The sequence below is a fragment of the Salvelinus alpinus genome, chromosome 9 (assembly GCF_045679555.1).
Source record: "Salvelinus alpinus chromosome 9, SLU_Salpinus.1, whole genome shotgun sequence".
In the NCBI taxonomy this organism is placed as follows: domain Eukaryota; kingdom Metazoa; phylum Chordata; class Actinopteri; order Salmoniformes; family Salmonidae; genus Salvelinus; species Salvelinus alpinus.
Window position 1 is genome coordinate 37,431,019 of NC_092094.1, and position 24,536 is coordinate 37,455,554.

Sequence of the window (24,536 nt, forward strand, 5' to 3'; positions counted from 1 at the left end):
CAGACCTCTCAGCACAGGTAAGACAGACAGGGGAAGTTTTAGGTCCACAACGAAGAGGATTTGACCATGGTGTTCTGGTCTGTAGTATAACAGAGCATAGTAGTCGTTATTCCTAACTAACCATCAGCACCCACTCTATTCTAGTGGTCCATTTGTTTGTTATGGGTGAATACTGGGGTCAGTCCCACTCTGGCAGCCCTCCCTGAGAAGGGGACGCATTTCTTCTGCAGAACAATGGAATGTGGTTGGGAGGCCGAGCTGAGGAATGTATTTCCTATTGAGGCAACAGTAGAAGAATAGAGAGGGTTTGTTTTGGGGAGCCTTTATGACGGCTGCATCCTGCCAGAGAGACGACCATGTCACAGTCCTGTCTGTCTGCAGGGGGTGGAGGAGGCTCTTAGCCCCACCTCTCCTCACCTTGCTTCGCCTTTTCTGCTCCTCTCCTTCCTTGTGCCAAGGTTGCAGAGCTGCGTGTGTGTGTCATCATTCCCATTTTGTTGTGTGTATTTATCGTGTGTGTACTGTGTACAGTAAGTGTGTGTGTCTTCATGCTCTGTGTGTTATCAGTCTCCCTGTTTGAGACAGCTATAGAGAGAGGCTCTGGTCATGGGAGACCTCAATCTTCAAATAAACTGGATTGTGATTACTGCCAGCCTCCTATCAGCCAGACCCTGTGTGTTTCCCCAAACAGGCCCTGCAGCCTGGGCAGTACGTTTAACATTCTCCCCTGCCGCCTGGGCAGTACATTTAACATTCTCCCCTGCAGCCTGGGCAGTACATTTAACATTCTCCCCTGCAGCCTGGGCAGTACGTTTAACATTCTCCCCTGCAGCCTGGGCAGTATGTTTAACATTCACCCCTGCAGCCTGGGCAGTATGTTTAACATTCTCCCCTGACAGACACAAAGGCACAGAGAGAGGAGTGCTGCAGCCTGGCACACGACCCAGACCTTTCCCAGCCCACCACACAGGGACGGGGACAGGCTGGATAGAGTATCAGTTGAGCCCTGATGGTCTATTGATCCCCTGTCACAGCAGTTTGGAGCCTGGATTACAGTGGCGTTGTATAGGCATGTACTGTATGTGTCTATAGCTGCACTGTTTATCGTGCCTGTTCTCTAAGGAACTGTTTTGTGTCGCTTTCTAGTTTCTCCTTCATCCCTCTCACTCCATCCATCATTGGTCCTTTAATCAGGGGAGAACGACTGCCCCCTCTCATTGAAACCACGGAGGTTTAAGGCCGACCACGGTACTGCAGTTATTGTTAGCAGAACAGGATCCATCCCCCATTATAGTGAATGGAAAAATGGCAATCTTCGTGTAAGTAAAATGTATCAAAGACAGTCATGGTACCAATAATTGCTTCAAAATAAACTCCACAAATGTATTGTTAACAAACTATAGTTTTGGCAAGTTGGTTAGGACATCTACTTCGTGCATGACACAAGTCTTTTTTCCAACAATTGTTTACAGACAGATTATTTCACTTATAATTCACTGTATCACAATTCCAGTGGGTCAGAAGTTTAAAGGCACAGTCAACTTAGTGCATGTAAACAGCTTGGAAAATTCCAGAAAATTATGTCATGGCTTTAGAAGCTTCTGATAGGCTAGTTGACATCATTTGAGTCAATTGTAGGTGTACCTGTGGATGTATTTCACGGTCTACCTTCAAACTCAATGCCTCTTTGCTTGACATCATGGGAAAATCAAAAGAAATCCAAGACCTCAGACAAAAAAATTGTAGACCTCCACAAGTCTGGTTCGTCCTTGGGAGCAATTTCCAAATGCCTGAAGGTACCACATTCATCTGTACAAGCAATAGTACGCAAGTATAAACACCATGGGACCACGCAGCCGTTATACCGCTCAGGAATGAGACGCGTTCTGTCTCTTAGAGATGAACGTACTTCGGTGCGAAAAGTGCAAATCAATCCCAGAACAACAGCAAAGGACCTTGTGAAGATGCTGGAGGAACCAGGTACAAAAGTATCTATATCCACAGTATAACGAGTTCTATATCGACATAACCTGAAAGGCCACTCAGCAAGGAAGAAGCCACTGCTCCAAAACTGCCATAAAAAAGCCAGACTATGGTTTGCAACTGCATATGGGGACAAAGATTGTACTTTTTGGAGAAATGTCCTCTGGTCTGATGAAAAAAAAATAGAACTTTTTGGCCATAATGTCCATCGTTATGTTTGGAGGAAAAAGGGGGACGCTTGCAAGCTGAAGAACACCATCCCAACCGTGAAGCACGGGGGTGACAGCATCATGTTGTGGGGGTGCTTTGCTGCAGGAGGGACTGGTGCACTTCACAAAATGGATGGCATCATGGGGATGGAAAATTATGTGGCTATATTAAAGCAACATCTCAAGACGTCAGTCAGGAAGTTAAAGCTTGGTCACAAATGGGTCTTCCAAATTGACAATGACCCCAAGCATACTTCCAAAGTTGTGGCAAAATGGCTTAAGGACAATAAAGTCAAGGTATTGGAGTGGCCATTGCAAAGCCCTGACCTCGATCCTATAGAACATTTTGTGGGCAGAACTGAAAAAACGTGTGCGAGCAAGGAGGCCTACGAACCTGACTCAGTTACACCAGCTCTGTCAGAAGGAATGGGCCAAAATTCACCCAATTTATTGCGGGACGCTTGTGGAAGGCTACCCGACACATTTGACCCAAGTTAAACAATTTAAAGGCAATGCTACCAAATACTAATTGAATGTATGTCAACTTCTGACCCACTGGGAATGTGATGAAAGAAATTAAAGCTGAAATAAATAATTCTCTCTACTATTATTCTGACATTTCACATTCTTACAATAAAGTGGGGACCCTAACTTACCTAAAACGGGGCATTATTCCTAGGATTAAATGCAGGAATTGTGAAAAGTTTAAATGTATATGGCTAAGGTGTATGTAAACTTCCAAATTCAACTGTAGCCTCGCTACTGTTGTTTTTCAATGTCTTTTTACTGTTGTTTTTATTTCTTTACTTATTGTTCACCTAATATCTTTATTTAAAAAAAACTTTTTAAAGAAATTGCACTGTTGGTTAGTAAGCATTTCACTGTAAGGTCTGTTGTATTCGGCGCACGTGACAAATAAACTTTGATTTGATTTAATGGCAGCCTGTAGTATCCCAGTTAGCCTTCAACTTCAGTTATTCAATGAGAGGGGGCAGCACTGAGCTAGCCTGCAAAGTCACTTCCTGAAGAAGCTCAAACTGCTCATGTTATGTCTCCAAATGTCCTATGTTTATTTTTTAATTGTAATAAAAATAGAAATAAAGCATGTTATGTCTCCTTGAGATGCAAAAAGTAAACTCCACCCAAAAGCAATGCCACTCCGACATTGCTTGATCTAATATGTATATATTTTATAATTCCACTGTTGGAGCTAGGAACACCCGCAATAACATTTGCTAAATATGTCTGTCACCAATAAGATTTGATTTTGATTTGATATCTTTTGGTATTTCTTTCATTAGTCCGTCGTTGATATAGTACCAATATGTATTGCATGTCAGCAATCAAGTTTTCAAAATACAGTGGCAGTCAAAAGTTTTGACACACCTACTCATTCAAGGGTTTTTCTTTTCTTTTTACTATTTTGTACATTGTAGAATAATAGTGAAGACATCAAAACTATGAAATAACACATATGGAATCATGTAGTAATCAAAAAGGTGTGAAACAAATCAAAATATATATTTTAGATTCGTCAAAGTTGCCACCCTTTGCCTTGATGACAGCTGACACTCTTGGCATTCTCTCAACCAGCTTCATGAGGTAGTCACTTAGAATGCATTTCAATTAACAGGTGTGCCTTGTTTAACTGTATACAGTAACTTTCAAAATACAGAAATACCGCTGGTTTGATGCATTTTGCATCAAATTATGCTGCGTTTGCATTAGAGGTCGACCGATTAATCGGAATGGCCGATTAATTAGGGGCGATTTCAAGTTTTCATAACAATCGGAAATCGGATATTTTTTTTTTTTACACCTTTATTTAACTAGGCAAGTCAGTTAAAAACACATTCTTATTGACGGCCTAGGAACGGTGGGTTAACTGCCTTGTTCAGGGGCAGAACGAAATATTTTTACCTTGTCAGCTCAGAGATTCAATCTTGCAACCTTACGGTTAAATAGTCCAACGCTCTAACCACCTGCCTCACAAGGAGCCCGCATGTTACGCGAATGCAGTAAGAAGCCAAGGTAAGTTGCTAGCTAGCATTAAACTTATCTTATAAAAAACAATCAATCAATCATAATCACTAGTTATAACTACACATGGTTGATGGTATATCTAATTTATCTAGCGTGTCCTGCGTTGCATATAATCGATGCAGTGCGCATTTGCGAAAAAGGACTGTCGTTGCTCCAACGTGTACCTAACCATAAACATCAATGCCTTTCTTAAAATCAATACACAGAAGTATATATTTTTAAACCTGCATATTTAGCTAAAAGAAATCCAGGTTAGCAGGCAATATTAACCAGGTGAAATTGTGTCACTTCTCTTGCGTTCATTGCACGCAGAGTCAGGGTATATGCAACAGTTTGGGCCGCCTGGCTCATTGCGAACTAATTTGCCAGAATGTTACGTAATTATGACATAACATTGAAGGTTGTGCAATGTAACAGGAATATTTAGACTGATGGATGCCACCTGTTAGATAAAATACGGAACGGTTCCGTATTTCACTGAAAGAACAAATGTTTTGTTTTCGAGATGATAGTTTCCGGATTCTACCATATTAATGACCTAAGGCTCGTATTTCTGTGTGTTATTATGTTATAATTAAGTCTATGATTTGATAGAGCAGTCTGACTGAGCGATGGTGGGCACCAGAAGGCTCGTAAGCATTCATTCAAACAGCACTTTCGTGCTGCGTTTGCCAGCAGCTCTGCTGTTTATGAATTCAAGCCTATCAACTCCCGAGATTAGGCTGGTGTAACCGATGTGAAATGGCTAGCTAGTTAGCGGGGTGCGCACTAATAGCGTTTCAAACGTCACTCGCTCTGAGACTTGGAGTAGTTGTTCCCCTTGCTCTGCATGGGTAACGCGGCTTCGAGGGTGGCTGTTGTCGATGTGTTCCTGGTTCGAGCCCAGGTAGCGGCGAGGAGAGGGATGGAAGCTATACTGTTACACTGGCAATACTAAAGTGCCTATAAGAACATCCAATAGTCAAAGGTATATGAAAAACAAATGGTATAGAGAGAAATAGTCCTATAATTCCTATAATAACTACAACCTAAAACTTCTTACCTGGGAATATTGAAGACTCATGTTAAAAGGAACCACCAGCTTTCATATGTTCTCATGTTCTGAGCAAGGAACTTAAACGTTAGCCTTCTTACATGGCACATATTGCACTTTTACTTCTCCAACACTTTGTTTTTGCATCATTTAAACCAAATTGAACATGTTTCATTATTTATTTGAGGCTAAATTGATTTTATTGATGTATTATATTAAGTTAAAATAAGTGTTCATTCAGTATTGTTGTAATTGTCATTATTACAAATACATTTAAAAAATCGGCCGATTTAATCGGTATCGGCTTTTTTTGGTTCTCCAATAATCGGTATCAGTATCGGCGCTGAAAAATCATAATCGGTCGACCTCTAGTTTGCATCATATGATGCAAAATGCATCATACATGAAAAATATTTTGGGACCATATCAACAATGGACTAATGAAACCCAATACATAGTATTTTTTATTTTTTATTTATTTTTATTTCACCTTTATTTAACCAGGTAGGCTAGTTGAGAACAAGTTCTCATTTGCAACTGCGACCTGGCCAAGATAAAGCATAGCAGTGTGAACAGACAACACAGAGTTACACATGGAGTAAACAATAAACAAGTCAATAACATGGTAGAAAAAAAAGAGAATCTATATACAATGTGTGCAAAAGGCATGAGGTAGGCAATAAATCGAATAATTACAATTTAGCAGATTAACACTGGAGTGATAAATCATCAGATGATCATGTGCAAGAAGAGATACTGGTGTGCAAAAGAGCAGAAAAGTAAATAAATAAAAGCAGTATGGGGGGTGAGGTAGGTAAATTGGGTGGGTAGTTTACAGATGGACTATGTACAGCTGCAGCGATCGGTTAGCTGCTCGGATAGCAGATTTTTAAAGTTGTTGAGGGAGATAAAAGTCTCCAACTTCAGAGATTTTTGCAATTCGTTCCAGTCGCAGGCAGCAGAGAACTGGAAGGAAAGGCGTCCAAATGAGGTTTTGGCTTTAGGGATGATCAGTGAGATACACCTGCTGGAGCGCGTGCTGCGGGTGGGTGTAGCCATCGTGACCAGTGAACTGAGATAAGGCGGCACTTTACCTAGCATAGCCTTGTAGATGACCTGGAGCCAGTGGGTCTGACGACGAACATGTAGCGAGGGCCAGCCGACTAGGGCATACAGGTCGCAGTGGTGGGTCGTATAAGGTGCTTTAGTAACAAAACTAATGGCACTGTGATAAACTGCATCCAGTTTGCTGAGTAGAGTATTGGAAGCTATTTTGTAGATGACATCGCCGAAGTCGAGGATCGGTAGGATAGTCAGTTTTACTAGGGTAAGTTTGGCGGCGTGAGTGAAGGAGGCTTTGTTGCGGAATAGAAAGCCGATTCTTGATTTGATTTTGGATTGGAGATGTTTGATATGAGTCTGGAAGGAGAGTTTGCAGTCTAGCCAGACACCTAGGTACTTATAGATGTCCACATATTCTAGGTCGGAACCGTCCAGGGTGGTGATGCTAGTCGGGCGTGCGGGTGCAGGCAGCGAACGGTTGAAAAGCATGCATTTGGTTTTACTAGCGTTTAAGAGCAGTTGGAGGCCACGGAAGGAGTGTTGTATGGCATTGAAGCTCGTTTGGAGGTTAGATAGCACAGTGTCCAAGGAAGGGCCGGAAGTATATAGAATGGTGTCGTCTGCGTAGAGGTGGATCAGGGAATCGCCCGCAGCAAGAGCAACATCATTGATGTATACAGAGAAAAGAGTCGGCCCGAGAATTGAACCCTGTGGTACCCCCATAGAGACTGCCAGAGGACCGGACAACATGCCCTCCGATTTGACACACTGAACTCTGTCTGCAAAGTAGTTGGTGAACCAGGCAAGGCAGTCATTAGAAAAACCGAGGCTACTGAGTCTGCCGATAAGAATATGGTGATTGACAGAGTCGAAAGCCTTGGCCAGGTCGATGAAGACGGCTGCACAGTAATGTCTTTTATCGATGGCGGTTATGATATCGTTTAGTACCTTGAGCGTGGCTGAGGTGCACCCGTGACCGGCTCGGAAACCGGATTGCACAGCGGAGAAGGTACGGTGGGATTCGAGATGGTCAGTGATCTGTTTGTTGACTTGGCTTTCGAAGACCTTAGATAGGCAGGGCAGGATGGATATAGGTCTGTAACAGTTTGGGTCCAGGGTGTCTCCCCCTTTGAAGAGGGGGATGACCGCGGCAGCTTTCCAATCCTTGGGGATCTCAGATGATACGAAGGAGAGGTTGAACAGGCTGGTAATAGGGGGTGCGACAATGGCGGCGGACAGTTTCAGAAATAGGGGGTCCAGATTGTCAAGCCCAGCTGATTTGTATGGGTCCAGGTTTTCCAGCTCTTTCAGAACATCTGCTATCTGGATATGGGTAAAGGAGAAGCTGGGGCGGCTTGGGCGAGTAGCAGCGGGGGGGGCGGGGCTGTTGGCCAAGGTTGGAGTCGCCAGGAGGAAGGCATGGCCAGCCATTGAGAAATGTTTGTTGAAGTTTTCGATTATCACGGACTTATCAGTGGTGACCGTGTTACCTAGCCTCAGTGCAGTGGGCAGCTGGGAGGAGGTGCTCTTGTTTTCCATGGACTTTACAGTATCCCAGAACTTTTTGGAGTTAGAGCTACAGGATGCAAATTTCTGCTTGAAAAAGCTGGCCTTTGCTTTCCTGACTGACTGCGTGTATTGGTTCCTGACTTCCCTGAACAGTTGCATATCGCGGGGCAAACTATATTGATAGTTTTTGGGTGGAATTTTCCTTTAACCGTCTTCATTTCACTTCAATGTGCTATTGAGTCTTCAGATAGGATTGAATGGTGTCATGTGATCAATTGCTTTGTCCATTCATGTGCAGCCATTGCTTGTAATAGAGAAGTTGTGCCACAATATGAGACTCACAAACCTTTACACAGTCGCACACATGTTGAAATATTAACATTGGAGTTGTGTAACTGTCCTCTATAGATCTGTGCGCTGTAGCCTGTGTTGGGGGAGGCTGAGGCTCACTTTGCTGCATTAAGGCTTGCTGCTTGCACATGACTGAGCAGCAGCAGCCCAGTGTTTAGCAGAGGCCGATGATGCAGTATAGTGATTGGGACATTTGCAGTGCTTGTCTTGCGAGCTTCTCCAGGATTAGATCGGGGAAAAGAAAAACAATATTAGATATGACCTTAATTCATTTATCAGTTTTTAACTCCATGTAGTTCTGTTCACCATACACTGTGTTCTAAGTGGATATTATTGTTTTTGTAGGTGCAGAATGATGGTGTGTATGTGCATGTGCTAAGCTATTTGGATGTTTAGTCTGGCCCATGTCCGGCTGCCGTGGGAACAGTGCTCAGTGGGCACAGCTGGCAGAAAGCTGTGTGTAAGCATGGGCTTATGTGACATGTTCAGTCAGCGTGGTGTGTTTGTGTACATTACTAAGGGAGTGTGTTCTTGTGGGGGAGTTTGGTTGTGTGTTGGTAGGATAAGACGTGTATGTGAGCATTCTGCCATTCTGCAGGAAATTGATCTGTTCCTGAAGGGCATCACAGAAAGACCCACAAACAAAACAATGCAGAAGAAAAGAAGAAAAGTTCCCCCTTGCGTTTCTTTTGCCCGCCATCTTCTGAGCGATGCAGACAGCCCCTGTACAGATGGCAAATGCATTCTGTCAGGCAGACTTTACCCTTGTTTCTCTTCAAAGCACCCTTATCCTCTCTGTGGAACGAGAAAACTATCTGCCTTGTGTGGACCAGGGGTCTTTCTCCTATTCCTCTCATTCCTCTCTTTCTCTCTGTGTTAATTCACTTCAGTACTTTTAGTAGCAATATACTGTAGTAGCACTGTATGACTGACAATTTTAATTTTTTTAATTTTTATTTTACCGTTATTTTACCAGGTAAGTTGACTGAGAACACATTCTCATTTGCAGCAACGACCTGGGGAATAGTTACAGGGGAGAGGAGGGGGATGAATGAGCCAATTATAACAATGTGTTACTGATTCAGGCTTGTCGTTGGCCCTACCTCCAGCTGGATTGATTAGTATATGTTTGCCAGTGTGTGTTTGTCCTCTCCTTGCCGTTTCATTTTATAGCCAGCCTGTTACAGGCATTTTAGATTATGAGCAGCTTGTTGTAACACACTTCCAATGAGCTGGAACTCTATAAACAGGCTTGTTATCAACATGGTTAGAGTGGGATACATGGGTGTGTGTGGGTTTGCACGTGCGGGTAACGTGTGAGGGTGTATGCTGCCATGTCTTCTTTTGTTGACCTCCGTTTCAGTGTCACTTCCCTTTCCTGGTTATCCACAAAAACCTTGATATAGGAGACAGCCTTGTTAAACACACCCTGTCTTTACTGCCTGCTGACACACACAGATGCAAACAAAGAGAGGAAAGCATTAGTGTAACCACATTTTGAGTCTGTTCTTCTAGGGACCTGCAATATGACTCAACTGAGCATGAAAGTGCTCGTCCTTGGACCGCTGACACCATCCAGTACCTCCAAGGTCTGATGGTGCCCCAACCACTCCGCCAGCACCCTAACAGACCCTCTGCCTCCCCCTAGGTCCCCTTGTGGGGGAGGCGTGCCAGTGTGATGTCTTCAGCTATTTCTCAGCACACATTGTTTAACATTTCATTGCTGCAGCCAAGAGAAACATCAGTGTCAGGATGACTTTCTTCTGTATCAAAATGGACTGACATCTTTGTTCACACAGCTGCACAAAGAAACGAGGTGATGCTCTGAAATAAACTGCTAGAAGAATCATTTCAATTTGGGAGCCTGTTTTGTTTGGTTTTATAATCTGAAATCTGTCTATTTCCTCTGTCCTGTCTCTTTTCTCTCCTCTCTTCCCTCATTCACTCCCTTCCCTTATTATTCAATTTTCTTCATTGTGAGGATTAGAGCTTGTGACTATTTCATTTAGAGCCCGATACCGATTCAGATTTTTTGGGGGACAAAACTTTACGATATATCTGCCGATACACTGTTTTACGCCGGGGAAATTCAAGTGTAATTATTCCACACTGAATTCTTATAAATTGCCATCCAAAACAGCAATTGTTCAACAAATATGTTTCAAATGTAGATTTTTTTTACATTGGGAAATTAATCAAATCAAGTATTCAGAAAAGCATGAGATTCCCATGTTTCATCCGATTTATTAGTGGAATTATAGGCTGATACCGATATAGCGGTAAAAGGCCAATATCGGCTGACAATATCAGTCGGGCTCTAATTTCATTTATTGCTCTCCCTTGAAAATGTCATAATTTCGCTCTGCTGTTTTCTGAAGATGAGGCTTGCAAAAATAGCCAACTTCATCAGCCCTGCTTCACAATGAAGCACCTCCCCTCTGTGTTCTCTTTTATTGTGTAACGTTTACATGTGTCCCCCTCAGTGTCAAGAGGCCTGTAGGGATGGGCAGCATCCTGAACCGCCTCGGGGGGAAGAAACAGAAGATGAGCACGTTAGAGAAGTCTAAGATGGACTGGAACGCCTTCAAAGATGAGGAAGGCATCGGGGACGAGCTGGCCATCCACAACCGCGGCAAAGAGGGGTGAGTCTCTCTTTAGTAGTACCAGCGATGCCATACAGTGTACTGCAACACCATTCCACCAGTTCAACAGGCTGGTAAACTGATCAGTTAAAAAGTATTTTGCCTCTACCCACCAGCCTTATCCTAATGGACTGGTCCTATATAATATCTACTGCCCAGTACTAATCCTGAGCTACAGAACACATCTGTCTCTGATACCAGTGGTCTCTATCTGTTGTGACGGATCAGCTAGTCCGAAACACCCTAACACAGGCAGGAGGCATGAAATGAACAGACCGGAGGCAGTGGTTGTGGTTACTTTTCTTTTGTATTGTCACTAAACAAGTTTTCTTTTCGCCCGACAAAATAATTCCAGTTCAAGGTAGCGTCCAACAGCGTAAAAATAATACACATAAACTAACCAGTTGACCAAAAGGCCATGGCCAAAAAGGGAACACGAAACAACAAACGGCTCCCCTTATCTTTAGACTATCATCTACACATATTTACAGGTGGAACGCTTCCCTCTATCAATAGCCTGCCTTGTTTAACATAGAGCCAAGGTGCATCAGATGAAGACGCTTTCTCTGAGGTAGGAAAGTCCGAGGTCCTCACAGGTCCCCGTGTCTGCTCCCAATCCACCTCGAGCTCATCTCCTGGCACACCTATATAGAGGGAGACACCAAGCCAATCAGTGGGCCCAGGTATGTACTAATTGGCTTTACACTGAGTACCTATCCCGAGGAGGGTGCTGTCGTCTTCCTCCGGCTGGTCACTAAATCCTCACACTATCTACAGTAGTCATCAGCAGGTTGGACTGTGGATAGTCATGAAGATAATCCCCTATAGACAAGTGCTTTGTGATCGATAGCTTGTACCTGGCTGAGCTCTGCAGCAGTCCAGCCTTATTAAGATGCCTAAATGAGTCATGCCTATAAGTTGGCAATTGTAAGTATTTAATTGTGTTTGATAAAAATTATAGACCTTTTATATGCAAAATGAACGGCAAGTAACTTGATGCCTGCTGTGCCTAAGTGATATAAAGTTGTTTAACGGTAATATTATAAAAATCCCGCTTTTAAACCATTATACTGTATGATTTACTTTAATCTCATATTAATCTTGTCTGTCTATAACAAACAGAACGTTTTTGATTAAAATCTATGTATTTATATTAATGTCTATAAATCAATCTCTGAATTTGCTACCTTGATGAAATCACTCTCCTGCTCCGCTACGATGTAACAATTGCAGGGATGTTCTTTGTCAGTGGCTGATTGTCAGTGTTCTTTGTCAGTGGTTGTAGGGTTCAGCCAAGATTTGATGGACAGTCGGAAGAGCGAATTAAATGGTAGGAAGGACATCCCAGGTTCAAGTGGTTTCAGATTTCACATCCTACATCACACAGGCTCAGAAAATATAGTCTGGCTGCAGTCCAAATATGTTATTTTTACGCCCTCCGCACTCGCGCTAGCCTCTTTGCCTTGCGGGAATCCTTGTCGAAACTGGATGCAGTTTGTCTTAAGTGGAGGTCCAATTCACTAACGTTGCCCCCTCGATTTAGCTCAAGGGAATGATCACTTGTGGGGTTGATATGACCCACAATTCAATGCAAACTGTGGTCACGTATCATACTCCGGTGGCCGGAAAGTGTCAAATTTAATCAACACGGCTGCATTTTCGGCATATCAGACAAAATTATGAATTTTGTAAGCTAGCTTACTAAAACAAATATATAGATGACATTGATTTTAGCATTGGCAAAGTGGCTTAGTCTTGTAGTGAGGACCCTATAAAACGTAGCTAGTTTCATAAACATATTGGAATAAATTACCAAGCTATAAAACTAGTTAGCTAGCTATGGGTAACTGTAGCTAGCTAGCTAACTACGTTAGCTTGCTAGGTACATTCGTAGCTTTAAGTTGGTTGTTTTTTTAGGTCAATTTCAAGATTTCAACGGACATTGGCTCTCCGATGTGACAATGTAAAACGCCATTCAAGGGCTGTTTAGGGCCAAGGTCTGTCTACTTTGAATTTGGACTGCAGCCTCTGTGTCCGTGGGAACCAGGGCTATTGCTCAATTCAAGCCGTTTTGATCTACAGTGTCCACAAATCGATTTATAAGTGAAAATTACGTTCGGAATCGGTACCAGAACCAGGCAGGTCCCCTAAACAGGGGACTTTACATCTAAGAGGTTTAACAAAAGAGTGGTCAAAATTTCTCCTCCAGGAGGCGAACCCGCAATGTTATGACCCACAGGTGGGAACTAACCATTACACTAGGAACTTAACACCTTGACTTCGACAGACCATTCAAATTATTGGAAGCGTTCGTTCCAAAATGATTTTGTTAATTCACTCAGTAGTGATTCCACATTTATTTATCTTGCTTGGTTAAAACAGTTGATTTAATCAAGTAGTTAACCAAGTTAGCAAGCATTTTGTTTTCTTTTGACTGTACGCTGCTGCAACCTGATCGTATAGCATTTCGTATTATTCTGTATGTAAATCCGAGACACTCCATTTATACTGAACAGAAATATAAAGCAACATGCAACATTTTCAAAGATTTTACTGAGTTACAGTTCATATAAATAAATCAGTCAATTTAAATAAATGTATTAGGCCCTAATCTATGGATTTCACATGACTGGGCAGGGGCGCAGCCATGGGTGGTTCTGGGAGGGTATCCCCATTGGGGAGCCAGGCCCAGCCAATCAGAATACATTTTTCACCACAAAATGGCTTTATTACAGACAGAAATACACATCAGTTTTAATTTTATATATATATATTTTTTGTATTTGACCCCCTTTTCTCCCCATTTTTGATCTTGTCTCATCGTTGCAACTCCCCAACAGGCTTGGGAGAGGCGAAGGTCGAATCATGCGTCCTCTGAAACATGACCCGCCAAACCGCGCTCCTTAACACCTGCACGCTTAACCCGGAAGCCAGCCGCACCCTGTTCAACTGACAACCGAAGTCACCCGGCCCGCCACAAGGAGTCGCTAGAGCGTGATGAGCCAAGTAAAGCCCCCCCCCGGCCTAACCTGGACGACGCTGAGCCAATTGTGCGCCGCCCTATGGGATTCCCGGTCAAGGCCGGTTGTGACACAGCCTGAGGTCGACCCGGGTCTGTAGTGATGCGATGCAGTGCCTTAGACCGCCGCGCCGCCTGGGAAGCCAGAGAAATTAACATTCAGTTCTCTGGCAACAGCTCTGGTGGACATTCCTGCAGTCAGCATGCCATTTGCACGCTCCCTCAACTTGAGACACATGGGACCAACACTTTACATGTTGCGTTTATGTTGTCCTTCAGTATAGTATGATATGTTATGTTTCGTATGGTATGTATTAATTTGTGGACGGCCATCATCCATTTGACACATGTTACGAATTGTAATTTGTATATGTTACGAATTTCAATTCGTACGATACGTTATGAATTTCCATAACATATGATATATTACGAATTCCAATTTGTTGTCACTAAGGTAAGCTAGGAGGCTAACGTTAATGTTAGCTAGGTGGCTAAAGTTAGCTAGGCTAGGGGTTAAGGTTATGGTTAGGAGTTGTGTTAAAGGGGTAGGGTTATGGGAATGGTTAGCTAACATGCTAAGTAGTTTCTAAGTAGCTAAAAAGTAGTAAGTAGTTGCAAAGTTGGTAATTAGCTAAAATGCTAAAGTTGTCCGTGATGAGATTGGAACACTGAACCTTTGGTTGTTAGACATTTGCGTTATACGCCCATCCTTCCACTCCGACCAACCACCCTCATTTTTGTCTTAAAACCTTTTACTGCAGTGGGCTAAATCAGGGTCACACAGAGTTTCTCTTAAACAAATCTACTTTGAAAGAAACGTGTACACCTCACACACATGATTATGGGCTTTAAAAAAGATAAGACCTGTACCATGTCAGATATAGTATTCAATTTTGAGTTTGCATCCCAATATGACACTTTATACAGTGCATTCGGAAAGTATTTGGACCCCTTCACTTTTTTGACATCGTTTTCTTCCCCCTCATCAATCTACATGCAAATGTATAAAATAAAATAAACTGAAATATCAGACCCTTGATGCAGTACTTTGTTGAAGCACCTTTGGCACCGATTACAGACGAGTCTTCTTGGGTATGACGCTACAAGCTTGGCACACCTGTATTTGGGAAGTTTCTCCCATTCTTCTCTGCAGATCCTCTCAAGCTCTGTCAGGTTGGATGGGGGGCGTGTCTGCACAGCTATTTTCAGGTCTCTGCAGAGATGTTATGTCGGATTCAAGTCCGGGTTCTGGCTGGGCCACTCAAGAACATTCAGAGACTTGTCCCGAAGCCACTCCTGTGTTGTCTTGGCTGTGTGCTTAGGGGTCGTTGTCTAGTTGAAAGGTGAACCTTTGCCCCAGTCTGAGATCCTGAGCGCTCTGGAGAAGGTTTTCATCAAGGATCTCTTTGTACTTTGCTCTGTTCATCTTTCCCATAATCCTGACTAGTCTCCCAGTCCCTGCCGCTGAAAAACAACCCCACAGCATAATGCTGCCACCACCATGCTTCACCGTAGGGATGGTGTCAGGTTTCCTCCAGACGTGACGCTTGGCATTCAGGGCAAAAAGTTCAATCTTGGTTTCATCAGGCCAGAGAATCTTGTTTCTCACTGTTTAGAAGTCCTTCAGGTGCCTTTTGGCTAACTCTAAGCGGGCTATCGTGTGCCTTTTACTGAGGAGTGGCTTCCGTCTGGCCACTCTACCATAAAGGCCTGATTGGTGGAGTGCTGCAGAGATGGTTGTCTCTCTGGAAGGTTCTCCCATCTCCACAGAGGAGCTCTGGATCTCCGTCAGAGTGACCATCGGGTTCTTGGTCACCTCCCTGACCAAGGCCCTTCTCCCCCGATTGCTCAGTTTGGCCAGACGGCCAGCACTAGGAAGAGTCTTGGTGGTTCCAAACCTCTTCCATTTCAGAATGTTGTGGAGGCCGCTGTGTTCTTGGGTACCTTCAATGCTGCAGAAATGTTTTGGTACCCTTCCCCAGAAATGTGGTTCAACACAATCCTGTCTCTGAGCTCTAATCACAATTCCTTTGACCTCATGGCTTGGTTTTTGCTCTGACATGCACTGTCAACTGTGGGACCTTTATATAGACAGGTGTGTGCTTTTCTAAATCATGTCCAATCATTTGAATTGACCGCAGGTGGACTCCAATCAATTTGTAGAAACATCTCAAGGACGATCAATGGAAACAGGATGCACCTGAGCTGATTTTCGTGTCTCATATCAAAGGGTCTGAATGCTTATGTAAATAAAGTTTTTTTTATTTTTTTTTATATAAATTAGCAAAAATGTATACAAACCTATTTTTGCTTTGTCATTATGGGGTTTTGTGTGTAGATTAATGAGGAAAAAAGTTATTTAATCCATTTTAGAATAAGGCTGTAACGTAACAAAATGTGGAAAAAGGGAAGGGGTCTGAATACTTTCCGAATGCACAGTATACATTACAGAAGACTGAAATATAACAAAACCGTTTGACATACAAACACCAGATTTTCGGCAAGTGTTTTGGTAATAATGTTTTTTAATTATGAAAAATATTAATTACATTTCACCTCATGAGGCCACTAGAGGGTGATTTGGTCATTTGACTGCAGTGAAGGGGTTTAAAACCTCTACAGGATCGGTGTCCCCCCCACGGGATGGTTAAGCTAACATAGGCTAATGTGATTAGCATGAGGTTGTAAGTAAAATGCAAATTTCCCATGACATAGATATATCTGATATGGGCAGAAAGCTTAAAATCTTGTTAATCTAACTGCACTGTCCAATTTACAGTAGCTGTTACAGTGAAATAATACCATGCTATTGTTTGAGGAGAGTGCACAATTATGAACTTGAAAATGTATTAATAAACCCATTAGGCACATTTGGACAGTCTTGGTACACATTTTTGAACATATATGCAATGGTTCATTGGATCTGTCTAAAATTTTGCACATACACTGCTGCCATCTAGTGGCCAAAATCGAAATGGTGCCTGGGTTGGAATAATACATTATGGCCTTTCTCTTGCATTTCAAAAACACATTATTTTTTTGGTATTATCTTTTTCCATATCTAATGTGTTATATTCTCCTACATTAATTTCACATTTCCACAAACTTCAAAGTGTTTCCTTTCAAATGGTATCAGGAATATGCATATTCTTGCTTCAGGTCCTGAGCTGCAGGCAGTTAGATTTGGGTATGTCATTTTAGGTCAAAATTGGGGGAAAAGGGGCGGTTCCTTTAAGAGGTTTTAAGTAATCTACTGTCTTATGTAACCATACCAAACGTAACATATCATACTAATTTCAGTGTCCTGGCTTTACATGAGACCAGGATGACACATGGAATGTTCGGCAAGCAGTGATTCTGAGTAGGGTTGCAAAGGGTCGAACACTTTCCGGTAAATTTCCAGAAATCTTCCATGGGAAGTTAAGCCCTGGAATTTTGCTTAAATTCATAAAGCAATTCTAGGTCTTGTGGCATATTTTGGTTAAACTATCCACAATTCAATGGAATTGCAACCCTCTGCATGCACAGTGCATTCTTCCATCACATGTCCAGCTGATTCTCAAGATATTGCACACTATGAGATGCTATTGAGCCCACACTACTACACTGTCTGAGCCAAGGACTACATGCGTTCTAGTAAGTTTTGATTACAATACTGGGTGGGGTGAATATATTTTATATGACATAGATGATTTTTTTTGTTAACTAGTAAATAGTAGCCTACAACAAAGTGTGTTTAAATCATTTCTAAATTGTTAACAATTTTTGTAGTTAGTTTTTGCTACCATGTGGGTTTTAGCTTGCTTGAGCCTGCTAACTGAGGAGTGTTAATTCACCTGTTTCCATACATGTTTAATGTTAAAACATGTATCTTACAAAGGAGTTGTTTAATCTAACTGCTTAACTATTTATCTGGAATTGGATTAGTTTTTTTTGGTCATTTCTTTCTAATCTTTACAGGAAAATACCACGGGCGCTATCTGATGTGTGGAGACATTTCACTGCAGCTAATGTAGAAGGAAAAGCTGTGTACATTTGCAAATACTGTGCCAAATCATATGTGTAGAATGTAACAAAGATGCCGAATCATCTGGCCAAGTGCATAACGTTCCCTCAGCGCTCACAACAAGCAACCTCTGACAAAAGTCCCTATACTTCTATTCGAGGTGAAAATGACGAATCAGACACCTTATCGATAACAACAGCTCATGGTTCTCCTGGAATCAGAAGTTTTTTTTGACTCAATGGAGGAACGTAGTCAGAGAAATGCTGATGAATGTCTTGCTCGAGCTGTGTATGCAACTGGTTCACCTCTGATGCTCACAGGCAATGTGTATTGGAAAAGATTTCTGAATGTTCTTCGCCCAGCCTACACCCCTCCAACCAGACATGCTTTATCTACTAATTTGCTGGATGCAGAGTTCAACAGAGTTCAAGTGAAGGTCAAGCAAATCATAGAGAAAGCAGACTGTATTGCAATCATCTCTGATGGGTGGTCAAATCCTACCAATCCTCGACTTCGGTGATGTCATTTACAAAATAGCCTCCAAAACCCTACTCAATAAATTGGATGCAGTCTATCACAGTGCCATCCGTTTTGTCACCAAAGCCCCATACACTACCCACCACTGCGACCTGTACACTCTCGTTGGCTGGCCCTCGCTTCATACTCGTCGCCAAACCCACTGGCTCCAGGTCATCTACAAGACCCTGCTAGGTAAAGTCCCCCCTTATCTCAGCTCGCTGGTCACCATAGCAACACCTACCTGTAGCACGCGCTCCAGCAGGTATATCTCTCTGGTCACCCCCAAAACCAATTCTTCCTTTGGCCGCCTCTCCTTCCAGTTCTCTGCTGCCAATGACTGGAACGAACTACAGAAATCTCTGAAACTGGAAACACTTATCTCCCTCACTAGCTTTAAGCACCAGCTGTCAGAGCAGCTCATAGATTACTGCACCTGTACATAGCCCATCTATAATATAGCCCAAACAACTACCTCTTTACCTACTGTATTCATTTATTTATTTTGCTCCTTTGCACCCCATTATTTCTATCTCTACTTTGCACTTTCTTCCACTGCAAACCAACCATTCCAGTGTTTTTTTTACTTGCTATATTGTATTTACTTCGCCACCATGGCCTTTTTTATATTTTTATTTATTTATATATATATTTTGTTTGCCTTCACCTCCCTTATCTCACCTCACTTGCTCACATTGTATATAGACTTATTTTTCACTGTATTATTGACTGTATGTTTGTTTTACTCCATGTGTAACCATGTGTTGTTGTATGTGTCGAACTGCTTTGCTTTATCTTGGCCAGGTCGCAATTGTAAATGAGAACGTGTTCTCAATTTGCCTACCTGGTTAAATAAAGGTGAAATAAAATAAAATAAATAAAAAATGTTCGTGGGCAAGGAATAATTAACTACATCATCTCCACCCCTCGAACAGTATTCTACAGGAGCACAGACACAAGGACAACAGACACACCAGTCTCTACATTGCAGATGAGCTGAAGGCAGTCATCAATGACCTTGGACCACAGAAGGTATTTGCACCGGTGACAGACAATGCTGTGAACATGAAGGCTGCTTGGTCTAAAGTGGAGGAGTCCTACCCTCACATCACACCAATGCACAATGCATTGCATCTGCTCCTCAAGGATGTCATTGCACTGAAAAAAATGGATACACTCTACAAGAGAGCCAAGGAAATGGTTAGGTATGTGAAGGGTCATCAAGTTATAACAGCAATCTACCTCACCAAGCAAAGTGAGAAGAATAAGAGCACCACATTGAAGCTACCCAGCAACACCCGTTGAGGTGGTGTTGTCATCATGTTTGACAGTCTCCTGGAGGGGAAGGAGTCTCCAAGAAATGGCCATATCATAGTCTGCCGATATGGACAGCCCCATCAAGCGGATCCTCCTGGATGATGTATTTTGGGAGACAGTGGTAAGCAGCCTGAAACTCCTGAAACTTATAGCAGTAGCCATTGCACAGATTGAGGGAGACAATGCCATCCTGTCTGATGTTCAGACTCTGCTTGCAGATGTAATAGAAGAAATCCGTACTGCCCTGCCCACTTCACTGTTGCTCCAAGCAGAGGAAATTGCAGTTCTGAAAAGTGTGAAGACTTCTGCCTGAAGCCCATACACGCCGCAGCGTACATGTTGGACCCCAAGTATGCTGGCAAAAGCATCCTGTCTGGTGCAGAGATCAACAAGGCCTATGTTGTCATCACTACCATGTCTCGCCACTTTGACCTGGATGAGTGCAAGGTTCTTGGCAGTCTGGCGACGTACAATTCCAAGCAAGGGCTTTGGGATGGAGATGCAATATGGCAGTCGTGCCAACATATCTCCTCAGCCACCTGGTGGAAGGGACTTTGTGGATCTGAGGCTCTTTTCCCTGTTGCCTCCATCATCCTCCAAATCCCACCAACTTCAGCCGCCTCAGAGCGCAACTGGCCCTTGTTTGGGAACACACACACCAAAGCACGCAACAGGCTGACCAGTACAAGGGTTGGAAAAGTGGTGGCTATCTGGGAAAATTTGAGTATTTTTGAGCCTGACAACGAGCCGTCCTCAACAAGGTTGGAAAGAGACAGTGAAGATGAGGCCTCAGAGTCTGATGTTCAAGAGGTGTACATTGAGGAGGTCCAGGGAGAAGACATGGAAGCCTGAGAGGAAGACAACTAAAGCTTTAGTTTCTAGACTATCATTTTACAGATGTATGTAGAAAATGTTTTTGGGAGATGCGATGAATCATTGGGTATCATTCAATATTCCCTTTTGTTGTTCAGTGAAATCATCCCATGTGAAGAGTCAACTCATTTAATTGAAGTTCAATTCGTAACTAAATTGTTAATTTTTTTATTTTATTTCTATTGGAGGTATTTAATCATTTGCAATTATGTCTACTTATGATGAGGTAAAAGGTTTATGTTTCTGTCTCTTTATGATATGGCAAATATATCCAATGCAAAAAACATCTACATTTAAATGGTATTAATATTAATTTGCATATATTTCCCATATATTCCCACGGAAAGTTTCCACCTCCTGAATATTCCCCAAAATGTGCAAACCTAATTCTGAGTGATGATGTTTTACCCTGGTGCACCATTTGCAACCCCCTGACTACTTTTTGCTTTTGCATGGCGACTTCAGATTTTCTGTGAACACACTGAAAAGTAACTTGACACTGTGTTGATTAGCCAGCACAAATTTGGTTTATAGAAATGACAAGACAGCAGGAGAAAGAGTTCATGCCGATGCTGGAATTTATTCTAAACATGCTTGAAACAGCAATTCTGTTATTCGTGTCTCGTAAGTTGATGCTAGCACAACTGAAGTTATGTTTACATGTGCGCTTAGGGTTCAACCATTTACTATATGCAGTTCATAACTAGCTTACTGTTTTTTAAGAAAACAATTTGTTTTCTCGGCTATGGTTTGTGTGGTCTTGGTTGCTCTTCGAGGAAATTTAGCGTAGCTAATTGCAGTATCCTGTCTGAAATCAGGATACCTTATCTTACCATAACTTGGTCTGTGCAATGCAAATTAATGTGAAGTAGGGTGGCTGTTAACCAAAGTTCTGTGATTTTAAACTTAATGTAACTAACTATTTATATTTTGTGTAAGAAAGTATGCTATTTGGTGGTGCATGAACTGTCCATACACGTTAGCCAACGTAAGATTGTAATGCTAACTAAGGTTACCTATCATAGCAGCCAATGATGTTCGCTAGTTTATTTGTGCATATTTGTTTGTGCTCCGATTACACGAGATCAGCAGTTTACACACGATGACTTAAACCTTATTTGGCGAAATATAGTTAGTTAGCTTCCCTTGCTTGTTGGTTAGCTTCCTAGCCAACGTTAACTCTCATCTGACTGGTATAACGTTACGTTATTTAGATACCTAACTAATCAAAACAAAACCACATTAATTGGCTAGCTACCTTTTATTTGGCTGTTCGTTAGCTAGCTAGCTTTCAGCTGACTGGTGTTAGCTAGCTACAGAGACTAGCTGCTGAACTTTGTACAAGCAAGCTAACATTAGCTAGATAGCTAAAGTTGCATAGCTAATCTAAATATCTGTTTACATTTATTGATTAACCTCAGCTTGAATATCACCATATAGCTAGCTAAATACAGTAACCTAGGTTTGTTCGCATACACTTCTTTACTGGCAGCATGGTGTAAGCAGCTGTGTTGTTGCCGAGCAACCAACCTGGTGTTAGAATTCTGAGATTCGGCTGAAAAAAGATGTGCATTGTCAGAGATGCTACAAAAAGGTAGCACGTCGTTGTTTCTTAACGACGGAAATGTGCACGTGAGAGCGATAAGTTATACATTTAATAAAAAAAATTGCACCTCCACATTTTGTCAGTCCAGCATTTTTTTATGTCCAATGCTCACTTTATGGATGCTATAGTTTTAATCCGACATCTAGAATTTGAGCTAGGTAAGCGCAAGTAATACTCTTAAAAATCAATTGCTATCAACCCTGTTAAGAAATCCGCTATGTGGTTCTCGGCAGCGGCTGGATGGCGCATGAGAGGCGGGGAGTGTGTTGTGTACCTCCAATCGAGTTGATTTGATCATTTTCATTGAGATTTTTGTGATATTGGTTTAGATATGATGGATGGAAGATTTGAATTTAACACTTGAGTTTCAATCAATGCCTATAATCCACCCTGCCTGACCTGTAGCTATGGAGCAGCTGTCCATCTGCATGCCTGCTCAGAATACCAGCATCACCTGACATCCAGGGCTTTCAGTGGCGCTCATCTCCCTGCCTGCCTGCCTCTCTTCTCCCAGAACAGGATTTTCTCTCTGCTGTCAGAGAGGCCCTGCAGTGGCATTATTCTTTCCTAAAGGTTACTGTTGAACAGATGAATAATTGAACAGCCCCCCCCCCCCCCCAACCATCTTTCTCTCTTCTTCTCCATCCTCCTCTGTGTCTCTGACTGATGAGCTATGCAGCCTGGCTGCTGGTCCCTGTTCCTGCGTCACAGGAAAGGAAATGTACGGAGCAGAGCTAAGAAAACACAGTCTAGAGCAGGTTATATATCAGGTTAGAGGGGGGCAGGGAGTCGGGTGCAGAGCAGCACCTGCTCTGTACATAGCAATAGCAGTCCACATCCATTTACCCAGGAGCTCTGCAGATAAGGCGTCCTTCCTTTCACTCCTCGATGCTGATGAATGCACTACTATAGCTTGCCCTTTGCTGCAGTGTATAGGTGTGTGGTTAGGTGAGATTGCGTGTGTATTCATATGCGTTTTTAACCTGCTCTTTTCTGAGCAAGTTTTTGAAGCCCCACAAATACACAGAAGCACTTGTCCTATGTGCCTGTGGTATGCATTGAGTGTTTCCGAGCAGCCAACCACAGGAGTGTGAAAAGACACCTACACTAAAGCGGTGCATATTCACTGCCCCCCCCCCTATGTTCTGTGGATATTAATAGATATGCCTGTTTCTGTCACACGCACAAACCACATAGGAGATAGTCAGGCCGTGAAATGAGAGTGAGAGTTGACTCTAAACCCCTTTTTGTAGGCCTGCGGATTCATTTCGGGGTCTCAATTTAATATTAAAAGTTTGAATAATAGAATTCACAGGGTGCAATTTCAAAATGTGCTTGTGCATCAGGATGTGTTCTATTATGTCACTCAATTAGCCCGTGTCAGCTAAACATTTTTAGATTGGATAGTTAGTTTAGTGGCCAGCTAGTTTAGTGGCCAGCTATCTAAACTTTTAGTAAGCAAGGTCGAATTACCGACCGGGTGAGGCCCCATTGATCATCAGATATCATATTGAAAACATTTGTCTCAACCCTATGGCAAAATGTGTGGAATTGCAGGAAATGAAATCTAAAACTTCAATTGTTTCTCTTCACTGTCAACAGGGGGGCCGCTATATTTTTTTGCTCGCGACAAAATTTTGCTTAGGGCCGCCAAAAGGCAAGGGTTGACTCTGACTGCATATGGGTATGGATGTGTGTACGCAGACCTGCGAGCCACTGCGGCCCCTCATGAGTTTCCCATTTTCTTTGTGTGGCTCCCACCCACATCAAAGTTGCCCATCCCCTGGTCTAAATTAACTATGTAACCAACTTTCTTCTGAACATCTCTTTGCTTTTGATCATGAATAATGAATGTTGAAGAGATGTAGGCCAGTCTTATGGTGTGTGTAGCTCACAGTGAGAGCTAAGGGATAAAAGTAATCTGTGTAGACAACAAACTACCCAGCACGCTATATTCCTATCTCCTCAACCACTAAAAGGCTGTCACCTCGAGGCTTATCACTTAGTCTAGTTCAAGTGTTCACTCACAGGGAGGTGACCTGCTTTGTGGGGCACATTATGAAATGACAGAGAAATTAATGATGCCAAAATAACAAAGTGATGTGGATTGGGTGAAAAATGTGTGCAGATGACCCAATTTTGTCAGGAGGGCCGAGGGTCTCTATCAACTGAGTGGTGACAACAGAGATAGGCAGTATTTCTGTTACGTGTATTTGAAATATGCATTTTTATTACCTATTTTTTACACTGGGCTGAACTACACTCAAATGTATTTTGTAACAAGATACTTTCGAGAGCTGTAGTTTATTTTCAAAATACTTTTCTATAGCATATTTTTTAGAGGTTCACCATTTTTCATGGCCCCCT

General features: G+C 42.5%; 1 protein-coding gene across 2 annotated transcripts in view; it reads left to right on the top strand.

Annotated features, from left to right (window-relative positions):
* LOC139584757 (craniofacial development protein 1-like) overlaps positions 1–24,536 on the top strand; it is a 58,115-nt gene that overhangs the window by 25,688 nt on the left and 7,891 nt on the right. The window contains exons 6-7 of one of the 2 annotated variants that reach the window (XM_071416946.1): positions 10,674–10,832; positions 13,673–18,791. In XM_071416946.1, coding sequence (XP_071273047.1) covers positions 10,674–10,832; positions 13,673–13,739 — 226 coding nt within the window. In that variant the 3' untranslated portion in view covers positions 13,740–18,791. Of the gene's footprint in view, positions 1–10,673; positions 10,833–13,672; positions 18,792–24,536 lie in introns of those variants that run through there. The other variant, XM_071416945.1, reaches the window with a different exon arrangement.